General features: G+C 37.3%; 1 protein-coding gene across 8 annotated transcripts in view; it reads left to right on the top strand.

Moving 5' to 3' along the window:
* GPHN (gephyrin) overlaps nucleotides 1-14,193 on the top strand; it is a 734,237-nt gene that overhangs the window by 585,091 nt on the left and 134,953 nt on the right. For all 8 annotated transcript variants that reach the window (XM_011949716.1, XM_011949712.1, XM_011949717.1 and 5 more), the window contains one exon: nucleotides 11,047-11,184. In XM_011949716.1, the coding sequence (XP_011805106.1) occupies nucleotides 11,047-11,184 (138 nt within the window). The remainder of the gene's footprint in view (nucleotides 1-11,046; nucleotides 11,185-14,193) is intronic.

Raw genomic sequence — 14,193 nt, 5'->3', positions numbered from 1 at the left:
AATTAACAGTAACAGTGATATCACCAGGTAATTTTACTATTGTAAATTAATGTGAGTATTCCCTTGAATGCTATGATCTTCTCGGTGGGACATGTATTTTCACATGTATTGTAACACATATGAGTTTAATAAAGCTAATGTCCTTGCAGATTCTTTGTGACCATTAGTAATCATTTGTAAGGTAGCTATCAATATATTTGTGGCCATGAAATAGTTTTGCTTTATAGAAAACTATTTTTTCTATTCAAAAATAAAATCTATTTTTCATTATAACCTTCTTACCTTTTTAAAAATGTTTCATTCCTTCCTTTCCTATTTCTGCCTAAATGGATTTTATGGGCTACTGGCTGCTAGGTGATAACTCACAGGGTCCTTCAAGAGGAAAAGGTGCATATTTTTTTCTCAATTTTTTTTTCTCTTCTATCAAACTTCTGTTCTACAGTCACAATCAACAAGAGACACAACATTTTTTGGTCCTTTTTCCTACTGATTAAGTTTTCTTTTTTTTTTTTTTTTTTTTTTGAGACAGAGTCTCGCTCTGTCACCCAGGCTGGAGTACAGTGGCGCCATCTTGGCTCATTGCAAGCTCCACCTCCTGGGTTCACACCATTCTCCTGCCTCAGCCTCCTGAGTAGCTGGGACCTACAGGTGCCCACCACCACACCCAGCTAATTTTTTTGTATTTTTAGTAGAGACGGGGTTTCACCATGTTAGCCAGGATGTTTTCTAATGGTCCAAGACAGTAAGAAGTGCTTTGGGTTTGTAATTTACAAAATAAGAGAAGTCCGTGACAACTTTTTTTTTCTTTTTTTTTAGACAGAGTCTTGCTCTGTTGCCAGGCTGGAGTGCAGTGGCATGATCTCAGCTCACTGCAACCTCCGCCTCCTGGGTTCAAGCGATTCTCCTGCCTCAGCCTCCCGAGTAGCTGGGACTACAGGCATGCGCCACCATGCCCAGCTAATTTTTGTATTTTTGGTAGAAGCAGGGTTTTACCATGTTGGCCAGGATGGTCTCAATCTCTTGACCTCATGATCCACCCCCCGCAGCCTCCCAATGTGCTGGGATTACAGGTGTGAGCCACCACACCCGGCTGAAGTAGGTTTTTTATTGGTAGAATAGCTAGGTACTGTATAATTTGGGGGGAGTCTTGAGTGGGAAAAGCCTCAGGGCACATAAAATGGTGCTCGATTAATATTTGTGGGAAACACATGCACGCACGCACAAACATGCATGCACACACAACCCTACCTGCTGATGTGCCAGAGAATTACAACACTCCTCCTTTGAGACATTCCTTTTAGTTAATTTGTTATATCTCCAAAGGCCCCTGTGTTAACTTGCAAGTAGTTTAACCAAGGACCAGTATTTATCCAATAGCACCAAAGTATGTTAATTTCTTCAATTAAGTTATTCCACAATGCATACATATCTCAAAACATCATGGTATACACCATGCCTATATAAAATTGCTGCCAATTAAAAATAAACTTTGCATAAAATGTTTATACTATAGGTCTATAAAAAAAAAGTACAAATTATTTTTCCAGTGAGGTAATCACTTTGTGACAAAGACTTTATAAATATTCAGTGGCTTAGATAAGTAAAACAACAGCAGAAAGCACTGCTTTACTTTTTGCTTCCCAATTTTGGACTTTGTTTAAAAGATTTGCCATTCATTAAATACTCCAAGTATTTACTGAATATCTACTATAAGTGTAAGGAAGGCACTGTTCTAAAAGTGGCAGAGAATACAAAGATTAATAAGACATAGGCTCTGCCTTCAATGAGTTTACCATCTACTAGCAGAGGTAAGGCAAATATTTAAATATCTATAGCATAAGATGGAGAGTGATAGATACCAAAAGACAAGTATAAACAAGGTAGAACATTACTTAGAGATAGAAGAGATTATTGCCATCTACTAACAGAGGTAAGGCAAATATTTAAATATCTATAGCATAAGATAGAGAGTGATAGATACCAGAAGACAAATATAAACAAGGTATAACATTACTTTAGAGATGGAAGAGATTATTCCTGCCAGTAGATAACCATGCTGCAATTTCCAAACAAGAAGAAAAAAAAAGAAAACAAGGAGGGGCCAAGATGGCCAACTAAAAGCAGCTACGGTTGGAGGCTCCCATGTAGAAGAATGAAAACAGCGAGTAAATCCTACACTAGCAACTGAGGTATCCAGGTTCTCTCACTGGGACTGACTAGGCAGTTGGTGCAACCAATGGTGAGTGAGGAAAAGTAGAGTGGAGTGACAGCCAACCCAGAATCCACACAGGGGAAGGGGAACTGCCACTCCCAGCCAAGGGAGGTAGTGAGTGTGCTACCCTGCCTGGGGAACCATGCTTTTTCCATGGATCTGTGCAACCCACAGATCAGGAGATCCCCTCATAAGCCCACACCACCTGGGCCCTGGTTGCCAAGCACAGAACTATGCAGATTCTTGGCAGCTGCTCAACTGGAGACTGCCTAAGACTACCAAGTTCCTAGGGGAAGGGGCGGCTGCCATCACTGCAGCTGCCTGCTGCCAAAGATGACTGAGCTCCCAGTGGGAGGAGCAGTTGCCATCACTGCAACTGCCTGCTGCCTAAGACAACTGAGCCCCTGCAGGAAGAGATGGCTGCCATCACTGCAGCTCCAGTCTGCCATTTTAGAGAGGAAAATAAATGACCTGATGGAGCTGAGAAACACAACACAAGAACTTCATAATACAACTATCAGTATCAATAGCTGGATAGACCAAGGAAAGGAAAGAATTTCAGAGCTTGAAGACTATCTTGCTGAAATAAGACAGGCAGACAAGATTAGAGAATAAAGAATGAAAAGGAATGAACAAAACCTCTGAGAACTATGGGATTATGTAAAAAGACCAAACCTACAACTGATTGGGGTACCTGAAAGATGGAAGAATGGAACCAAGTTGGAAAACATACATCAGGATATCATCCAGAACTTCTCCATCCTAGCAAGATAGGCCAACATTCAAATTCAGGAAATCCAGAGAACCACAGTAAGATACTCCATGAGAAGAAAGATCATCCCAAGACACGTAATCATCAGATTCTCCAAAGCAAATGAAATAAAAGTATTAAAGCCAGAGATGAAATTAAATTAAAAATTAAAAATTAAATTAAATTAAAAAATTAAAGCCAGAAATGAAAGTAAAGAAAAGCCAGAGAAAAAGGCCAGGTTACCTATAAAGGGAAGCCCATCAGACTAACAGTGGACCTCTCAGCAGAAATCCTACAAGCCAGAAGAGATTGGGGGCCAGTATTCAGAATTCTTAAAGAAAAGAATTTCCAACTCAGAATTTCAAAACCAGCCAAACTAAACTTCTTAAAGTGAAGGAGAAATAAAATCCTTTTCAGAAAAGCAAATGCTGAGAGAATTTGTCACCACCAGGCCTGCCTTGCAAGAGCTCCTGAGAGAAGCACTAAATATGGAAAGAAAAAACCAATACCAGCCACTACACACATTAAAGTACACAGACCAGTGACATTTTGAAGCAACTACATCAACAAGTCTGCAAAATAACCAGCTAGCATCATGATGACAGGATCAAATTCATACATATATTAACCTTAAATGTAAATGAGCTAAATGCCCCCAATTGAAAGACATAGAATGGCAAGCTGGATAAAGAGTCAAGACCCATCAGTGTGCTGTATTCAAGAGACCCATCTCATGTGCAAAGACACACATAGGCTCAAAATAAAGGGATGGAGGAAAATTTACCAAGCAAATAGAAAGCAGAGAAAACCAGGGGTTTTCTCTAACAATCCTAGTGTTTGTTTTTCTAACAATCCTAGTGTTAAAGTCTTACAAAACAGACATTAAACCAAAAAGAAAGATCAAAAAAGACAAGGGCATTACATAATGGTAAAGGACTCAATTCAACAAGAAGTGCTAACTATCCTAAATATACAGGAGGATGCAGATTCATAAAACAAGTTCTTAGAGACCTACAAGGAGACTTAGACTCCCACACAATAATAGTGGGAGGCTTTAGCACTGCACTGTCAATATTCGATCACTGAGACAGAAAATTAACAAAGATATTCAGGACCCAAACTCAACTCTGGATCAAGTGGACCTGACAAATACCTACAGAACTCTCCACCCAAAAACAACAGAATATATATTCTTCTTTGTGCCACATGGCACTTACTCCTAAAAAGATTGCATAATTGGAAGTAAAACACTCCTAGCAAATGCCAAACAACTGAAATCATAAGAAACAGTTTCTCAGAGCACAGTGCAATAAAATTAGAACTCAAGGTTAAGAAACTCACTCAAAACCACACAACTACATGGAAATTAAACAACTTGCCCCTGAATGACTCCTGGGTAAATAACAAAACCAAGGCAGAAATCAAGAAGTTCTTTGAAACCAATGAGAATAAAGAGACATCGTGCCAGAATCTCTGGGACACAGCCAAAGCATTGTTAAAGAGGGAAAGTTATAGCACTAAATGCCCACATCAGAAAGTTAAAAGATCTCAAATTGACATCCTAATATCAAAACTAAAAGAACTAGAGAATCAAAAGCAAAAAAAAGGCCAAAGCTAGCAGAAGACAAGAACTAACCAAGATCAGAGCAGAACTGAAAGAGATAGAAACGAGAAAACCCTTTAAAAAAAATCAGTGAATCTAGGAGCTGTTTTTATGAAAAAAATAATAATGAAGTAGACCACTAGCTAGATTAATAAAGAATGAAAGAGGGAAGAATCAAATAGACACAATAAAAAATTATAAAGGAGATATCACCACTGACCCCACAGAGAATATCTATGCAAAGATATCAGAGAATATCTATGCAAATAAACTAGAAAATCTAGAAGAAATGGATAAATTCCTGGATGCACATACCCTCCCAAGACTGAACCAGGAAGAAGTTGAATCTCTGAATAGACAATAACAAGTTCTGAAATTGAGGCAGTAATTAATAGCCTACCAACCAAAAAAAGCCCAGGACCAGATGGATTCACAGCCGAATTCTACCAGAGGTACAAAGAGGAGCTGGTACTGTTTCTTCTGAAACTATTCCAAACAACTGAAAAGGAGGGACTCCTCCCTGACTCATTTTATGAGGCCAGCATCATCCTGATGTCCAAACCTGGCAGAGATACAACGAAAAAAGAAAACTTAAAGCCAATGTCCATGATGAACATCGATGCAAAAATCCTCAATAAAATACTGACAACCCAAATCCAGCAGCACATCAAAAAACTTATCCACCATGATCAAGACAGCTTCATCCCCAAGAGGCAAGACTGGTTCAACATATGCAAATCAATAAATGTGATTTATCACATAAACAGAACTAAAGACAAAAACCACATGATTATCTCAATAGATGAAGAAAAGGCCTTTGATAAAATTAAAATTCCCTTAATGTTAAAAACTTTCAATAAACTAGGTTTTGATGGAACATACCTCAAAATATAAGAGCCATTTATGACAAACCCACAGGCAATATCATACTGAATGGGAAAAAGCTCAAAAGTATTCCCCTTGAAAATCAGCTCAAGACAAGGATGCCTTCTCTCACCACTCCTATTCAACGTAGAATTGGAAGTTCTGGCCAGGGCAATCAGGCAAGAGAAAGAAAGAAAGGGTATTCAGATAGGAAGAGAGGAAGTCAAGCTATCTCTGTTTGCAGATGACATACTGCTATATCTGAAAACCCCATCATCTCAGCCCCAAAGCTTAAGCTGATAAGCACCTTCAGCAAAGTACAAAATCAATGTGCAAAAATCACAAGCATTTCTATACACCAGCAGTAGACAAGCAGAAAGCCAAATCATGAATGAATTCCCTTTTGCAATTGCTACAAAGAGAATAAAATACCTAGGAATACAGCTAACAAGGGAAGTGAAGGACCTCTTTAAGGAGAACTACAAACTGCTGCTCAAAGAAATCAGAGAGCACCCAAACAAATGGAAAAACATTCCACACTCGTGGATGGGAAGAATCAATATCATGAAAATGGCCATACTGCCCAGAGTAATTTATAAATTCAATGCTATTCCCATTAAACTACCCTTGACATTCTTCACAGAATTAGAAAAAACTACTTTAAAGTTCATATGGAACCAAAAAAGAGCCTGTATAACCAAGACAATCCTAAGCAAAAAGAACAAAACTGATGGCATCGTGTATCTGACTTCAAACTCAACTACAAGGCTATAGTAACCAAAATAGCATAGTATTAGTACAAAAACAAACACATAGACAGTGAAACAGAACATAGAACTCAAAACTAAGACTGCATATCTACAGCCATGTGATCTTCAACAAACCTGACAAAAGCAATGGGGAAAAGATTTGCTTTTTAATAAATGGTGCTGGGAGAACTGGCTAGGTGTATGCAGAAAATTGGGACTAGACCCTTTCCTTACACCTTGTACAAAAGTTAACTCGAGATGGATTAAAGATTTAAATGTAAAACCCAAAACTATGAAAACCCTAGAAGAAAATTTAGGCAATACTATTCAGGACATAGACACGGACAAAGAGTTCATGACAAAAACGTCAAAAGCAATTGCAACAAAAGCAAAAATTGACAAATGGGATCTAATTAAAGAGCTTCTGTGCAGCAAAAGAAACTGTCATCAGAGTGAAGGGACAAACTGCAGAATGGGAGGAAATTATTGCAGTCTATCCATCAGACAACGGTGTAATATCCAGAAACTACAAGAAAAAAAAACCCCATTTAAAAGTGGGCAAAGAATATGAACAGACACTTCTCAAAAGAAGATATACATGCAGCCAACAAACGTGGAAAAAAGCTCAACATCACTGCTCATTAGAGAAAAGCAAATCAAAAACACAATGAGATACCATCTCATGCCAGTCAGAATGGCAGTTATTAAAAAGTCAAGAAACAGCAGATGCTGGCAAGGTGTGGAGAAATGGGAACTCTTTTACACTGTTGGTAGTTCAATCATTGTGGAAGACAGTATGGTGATTCCTCAAAGACCTAGAACCAGAAATGCCATTTGATCCAGCAATCCCATCACTGGGTATATACCCAGAGGAATATAAATCATTTCCTTATAAAGATACATGCATGTGTATGCTCACTGCAACACTTATTCACAATAGCAAAGATGTGGAATCAACCCAAACACCTATCAATGATAGACTGGATAAAGAAAATGTGGTACCTATACACCATGCAATGCTATGCAGCCATAAAAAGGAATGAGATCATGTGCTTTGCAGGGACAGGGAGGGAGCTGGAAGCCATTATCCTCAGTAAACTAACACAGGAACAGAAAACCAAACACTGCATGTTCTCACTTAAAGTGGGAGTTGAATAATGAGGACACATGGGCACATGGCGGGGCAACAACACACACTGGGTCCTGTCAGGGGGTTGCAGGGAAGGAGAGCATCAGAAAGAATAGCTGGGCCTAATACCTAGGTGATGGGTTGATCTGTGCAGCAAACCACCATGGCACAAGTTTACCTGTGTAACAAACCTGCACATCCTGCACATGTATCCTGGAACATAAATAAAATAAAGTAAAAAAATAAAACTTACAGAACCATCAAGTGGTTTACTACCCTCTCTTTCTTCCTTCCTTCCTTTCTTGCTTCCTTCCTTCCTCTTTCTCTTTCTCTTTCTTGGTCTCTTTCTCTTTGTTTTTCTTTCCTTTCTGCTGGGCTGTTATATATTCTTCATGGCAGGGTGTATATAGGGTATATTTTACTCTCAGATCCCAAGTCCCTAACTGTTCCTGGTTCATAAAGTGCACTCAGTCAATATTTGTTGAATGGATATGTGTATCATCAGACTTGCTGTTTAATAAGAAAATGCCTATTACAAAGCATATTCAACAGATAAAACCTATATAACTAAGAAGTAGAATTTTCTTCTCAGAAACTAAACATATTTTTAAAAGACAACTTTTGTAAGATTATATCCAGTTTGCACCATACAGTGCAGCCTATCACAAAAAAAAAGATCTAATCTGAGACCTATAAAGCTGAATAAAAAGCAGAAGCAGCAATCTCTATCATTCTGCCTAGTTACACTGGTTGTGACAATTTTTTTTTATATTTGAATGAGTAGGTCAAGACCTCAATGAAAATGAGTTACATAAATTTATATTTCAATTGTAAGTGATTGGTGAATCACATATAATCCTTTTTGAAGTGTTCACCCACAATTTGAATAGAAAATTCTATGTAGCACTAAATAATCTCTAAGGGTTTTCAAACTTTGAAAATTTTGCGATTTTGAATCACCATGAGAAGAAATCACATATTAATAGTATAAGCAACTTTGTATATATTTTTCTTAGGTGCCTATGACAATGTCATTAGTCTTAGAATGAAAACCCTTTGGGGTAGTGCCTTTAAGTCAATTCATTGAACATGTCTGGAGCAGCCACTGGGATTGGAGTAGGAGTGCTAAATTTAATAAATTACAATGACAAGAAACTCATAATCTTATGAAGGATACATATAATCATTATAAAGTGGTTTAAAGAGATGGGAGCTTATGTATTTCACATATCTAAGTCTGGAGCCACGCAGTCTAGGGTTTTTTGTTGTTGTTTTTTGAGACGGAGTCTCGCTCTGTCGCCCAGGCTGGAGTGCAGTGGCCAGATCTCAGCTCACTGCAAGCTCCGCCTCCCAGGTTTACGCCATTCTCCTGCCTCAGCCTCCCGAGTAGCTGTGACTACAGGCGCCCGCCACCTCGCCCAGCTAGTTTTGTTGTATTTTTTAGTAGAGACGGGGTTTCACCGCGATAGCCAGGATGGTCTCGTATCTCCTGACCTCGTGATCCGCCCGTCTCGGCCTCCCAAAGTGCTGGGATTACAGGCTTGAGCCACCGCGCCCGGCCCAGTCTAGGGTTTTTACAGCAGCTCTACATTGTAATGAGGAACTTGGATTCTTTTTTCTTTTCACCTTTCTATACTTACTGCATGGGCTTGCATCTTCGTAGTTCAGAAGTGGCTACAGCACCTACCAGTCCCCAATGTCAGCCCAGCTCCCAGTTCCAGCCATGTTCCAGGTAGAAAAAACGGTAGACGGGCAAAAGCTTTTTCCTCTTAAAGCTTCATATCTTCGTCTTTTTATTTGTAAGAGGAAGCCTGCCCCAGGGACTTATTCCTACCCCTGATTGGCCAGAATTATATCATACGGCCACTCCTAGCTGCTTACGAAGGGGATTGTGGATAGCAGGTAGGAGAGCTAAGCAGCAGTATTTGCAGTTGCTACTTTTTGTTAACTCTTTGTCATGTAGGCTTATATGGCTCCAAGGAAAAGGTCAAGTTATTTATATATGAAGATATAATACTCCAAGAAGTTCCTTCTTGTCATTAAATTATGCATTTATTAATTCAACAAATACTATTTTTTGTTTGCTAATATATGCCAGATGCTGTTCTAAGTACTGTGGACAAAAACAGTAAACAAGACAAAGTTGCTGCTCTCATGGAACTTTATGTTCTATTGAGAAGAGGAAGACTATAAACAAATATCAATATACATATTTATATTTACATATTTTATATATTGGTTATGAATATCCACATTATGTATGTACATGGGTATATATATAGCTATGAGGAAAAGAAAAGTAGGGTAAGGGAAATAAAGAGTGATGGTGGGTATTAATCCATAGAGAGTGTTCAACAAATTTCTCTCTGATGAAGTGATATTTGCACAGAGACCTGAAAGAACTGATGGATAGATGGGGAAATGAGAGACTATCTGGGGAAGAATGGTTCAAACAAAGGAAACAGAAAGTACAAAGACCCTGAGGAGAGATGAATTTGGCATGATCAAGTGAAAAAAAGGAACCAGTATGACTAGAGCACAGTAAACAAAGAGGGAATGTTAGGAGGACAATGGGAGCCATAATACTTTGAGCTTATAGGCCATAGCAGAGATTTTATTGTAAGGGACATGGAAAGTCATTAGAGAACTATGAGCAGAGATGAGCACAATCCAGTGATTCAAAGAATCATTGTAACTGCTGTGTGGAGAATAAATTGTAGTATGACAAGGATAGAAGCAGAGAGACCAGTTAGGATGCTATTCAATTTCCCAGGAAATCAGTGATGGTCTCAACTATTACAGTAGTCATCGAAGTGGTGAGTAATTATCAGATTCCAGATATATTTTAAAGATAGTTTAAATATGTAAGAATCAAGTATCTTGCAAGGTTCTGGCTTAATAACTGGAAGAATGGAGTTGCTATTTACTGAAATGGGAACTGCAAGAGAATAAGTCATTGTATGGGTGGAATAGGAGGATGGGGAATTAAGAGTTTGTTTTGGGACATTTTAGGTTTGAGTTGCTGGTTGCACATCCAAATGCATGTTGGATGATATAAAAATGTAGAATTGAGGGTAGAGGTTGAGATTGGAGATATAAAATTAGTAGTTTTAATGTATGGATGATATGAATGCTTTGGGACTAAATATGGTTACCTGTGGAGTCGATAGCTAAATAATAATATTTCTTCATAACTTTTTTCAGAGGAGAGAAAATTTCCTATGATACCCTAAATAAATTGAAGTTTGGGGACTTCATTTTACTAACTAGTGCATTAAGTATTCAAAATTTTGTGTAGTAGTTGAGTACATGAACTCTGAAGCCAAAATTACCTAGTTTTGAATCTTAGCTCTTCTGTTACTAGCTCTGTGATTTAGGAAATGATACATAATTTCTCTAAGCTTCTCTTTCCTCACCTATAAATAAGGATAATTGTGGTGCCTCACCATAAGGTTGTTGGGAGGATTAATGAGTTAATTTAGTACACTGCCTTGACACATAGAAAGAGCTCAAAAAGGATTAGTCAATGTCATCATTGAATTTCGCTAAGTTTTGACACATGATGTAACACTGCTAACTTGATTTAATGTTCCCTATATTTTGCAGGCAGGAGAAACAGTTTCTCACCTGCTAATCTTCATTTGGGGACATTTGAAATTGGGAGTTGTGATATTATAAGTCATTGCCACTTTTTAATCAGTGTTACAGTATCATATTCTTAATTATCTTACTGTTCAGGTCACAGTGCTGTTGATATCACCAAGGTGGCCAGAAGACACCGTATGTCTCCTTTTCCTCTCACATCTATGGACAAAGCCTTTATCACAGTCCTGGAGATGACTCCGGTGCTTGGGACAGAAATCATCAATTACCGAGGTACTGTTATATTTGACCATTTCCCTTACTTTTCTTCATTTTTTACCAAATAAGATTCATGTAACATTAATGCACAGTTTTCCTGAAAAAGAAAGATTATTAACTATTATTACAATTATCATCATTCTTTTTTTTTTTTTCTTATTTCTACTCAATAAGAAAAAGGCTAAGGGTTCAGCCTTAACAGTATACAGAGTAAAATCCATGAAACTGCCTTTTCATTTAAAAAAAAAAAAAAAAAAGGAAGAAAATCAGCTGTGTTTCTGCTGTCCATCAAAATACCAATACTGCAAACTAAAGAAAGGGCTGTCAGCACTGAGTGAGGAAAGTAAACTCTGAGTCTATGTGATGTCCTTTCTGTCAGAAATGGGAGACAACTAATATGTCTTGTAATGATCTTTTTCTGTTTGGAAAACCTGTATTTAAATGTAAATACAATGTATTTACATACATTGTAAATAAATATAAAAAAATGTTAATTTATCCATGGATAACTAAGACAATGGAAAGGTAGCATTCCCCAGTATTTTGTTTTTAATTAACAACTTCCATTTCTAAAAATTCAGCATAGGAGCTGTATTCAGGCATCCAGTTCCAGAAGACCAGACTCCTGAGGAGAACTTCCAGCCAATAAAGCTTGTGGTTTCTTCCCAACACCAGAAAGAGGAGTTGTATTTAGTGCAATCTGAATAAAATATAGTTTCTTAATTTGTTATGCAGAAAGAACACAACAGAATTAATTTTATAAATAAAAAACTTTATAGAATCATAAAATATTCAAACTACAGTGAACAGTAGAGAGCACAAACACGCTAATTTTTTTTACAAGGAAACTCAAACTCAGAATAGCAGAAAAGGAATAGGATTAAGGTCTCAAGATTTACATTCTTCCTTTTACTACATAATTGTGCTCTCTTCTTCCACCATTAAATTATAAAAAATAATGCAGCTAACATAATGGTGCCAGATTTTAGCTCTTTTCTCTGTGTCCCCACTTAGACAAGAATCGTTATTATAGTTTGCCCTTATCCTACATCTTTGGTTCACATTCTTTTAGATATGCATATCATTAGGCTTAAACCATTTGTTTTTCTTTTACTCCTCAATAAAGGAAAGATTAGAAAACTCACTAGAGTAGGGATTAGTCAGGAATTAACTGTGTGATTTCAAAACAATTTTAATGGAATAGTTTTGTTTATTATCAAATGTAGAATGTTGGGATATTTATTGATATCAGTAGAAACCAAGACATTTTCAGAAAATGTGAATGTAAACTTAAGTCATGAAAAAATTAATACTACTTTACCTGTTATAAAAATAAATAAACCATCCCTGTTTTTGTTTTTTTTTTTTTATAATTTCAGAGGAGTTTCCCTTAACATCAGTCCTTAGAAAAATCTCACCATGTATTCCAGGTCACATTTAAAGAGACATTCTGGTTTTTTGTTGTTTTTTTTTTTTAAAAAAAAGGTTGGAAATTGCCGTTTCATTTTTCCTCTAGAGAAAAATGCTGTCAGATGTATTCTCTTTTCCCTTCATGTGCTTCTTTCCCATTCATTTATTCATCAAATCAGTTGTCACTTATACGTGAGCAGACTCTTCACAGATGGATAACTTTTTGTCAAGTGTTTCCACCTATGATGATGAAAAATAATAATGAGGTTTGCATTGAACCTTTGAGTTGGATCAAACTCAATTTTTTGTGTTCAAGGGTATTGTAATTAGACCCCCTTGGCACTTTGATTAGGTGTTTAGAAAACATTATATATAGAAACATAATTTACTTTATTCAACAAATATTTAATAAACATCAAGTAAATGTCAGATACTATGTTAAGTCCTGTATTTGCAAAGATGAATAGAAATAAAACTCCTGCCCCGTGGATTTCATAGGCTAGTGCAGAAGAGATTGGTAAATTAATGTAGTACTTGTCTCCTCTAATTGGCTCCTTTACAGGCTTGCCTTCCTTTGTCAATTCCTTGAAAAGCTTTCTTTACAGTTTTTTTTTCTTTGGCCCTTTTCACATCTTGTCCATTGACTTCAGATGGCCTCATGCAGGCTAGTAGTTTCAGATACCATTTATAAGGTGAATTTTAAATCAATACCATTGCCCAGAGCTTGTCCAAGCTCCAAACTCATATTCTAAATGTATTACATATCTGCTGCTAGTAAATATAACATGACAAATACTAAATTATTTTCTCTACTTCTACAATATTTGTGTTTCTACATCCTCTTAAAACTGTCCCTTGTTCTACATTCCCTCTGTTATTGTTTTTTTTTTTTTTTTTTTTTTTTTTTTTTTTTTTCTGAAATGGAGTTTCATTCTTGTTGCCCAGAGTGGAGTGCAATGGCACAATCTCGTTTCACAGCAAAATCCACCTCCTGGGTTCAAGTGATTCTCCTGCCTCAGCCTCCTGAGTACCTGGGATTATAGGCATGCACCACCATGCCCAGCTAATTTTGTATTTTTAGTAGAGACAGGGTTTCTCCACGTTGGTCAGGCTGGTCTCAAACTCCCGATCTCAGGTGATCCGCTCACCTCGGCCTCCCAGAATGCTGGGATTACAGGAGTGAGCCACTGCGCCTGTCCCAGTTTAGGTCTTTATTATTAACTTTCTAGACAATTGAAACAGACTCCCCTTCCCCCAATTAAGTTCATCCCAATCCATTCTCCAATTTGATGCCAAAGTAATCTGTTCAAATTTGCTAATTTGTTATTCACACTCCCTACACACAACTCTTCAGCTGTTTTTCTTTAACCTCAAGATAAAATTCAAACTCCTTGACATGTTATGAAAGGCCTTTTATAACCTGATTTCTTCTAATTTTTCTTTGTTTCTTCTCTTACCTCCTTATCATCAGACCTTGCTTCTCCCTAAACCTGACGTGATAATTCTTACTTCTTATTCTCTCTTACCTCTAAGCCTTTATTTATATATCTTTGTTTTTTAAGAGACTAGGTCTTACTATGTTTCCCAGGCTGGCCTTGAACTCTTGGCCTCAAG

The sequence above is a fragment of the Colobus angolensis genome, unplaced genomic scaffold (assembly GCF_000951035.1).
Source record: "Colobus angolensis palliatus isolate OR3802 unplaced genomic scaffold, Cang.pa_1.0 Scaffold3, whole genome shotgun sequence".
Classification (NCBI taxonomy): Eukaryota; Metazoa; Chordata; class Mammalia; order Primates; family Cercopithecidae; genus Colobus; species Colobus angolensis.
This window is presented reverse-complemented; position numbering and strand designations above follow the sequence as displayed.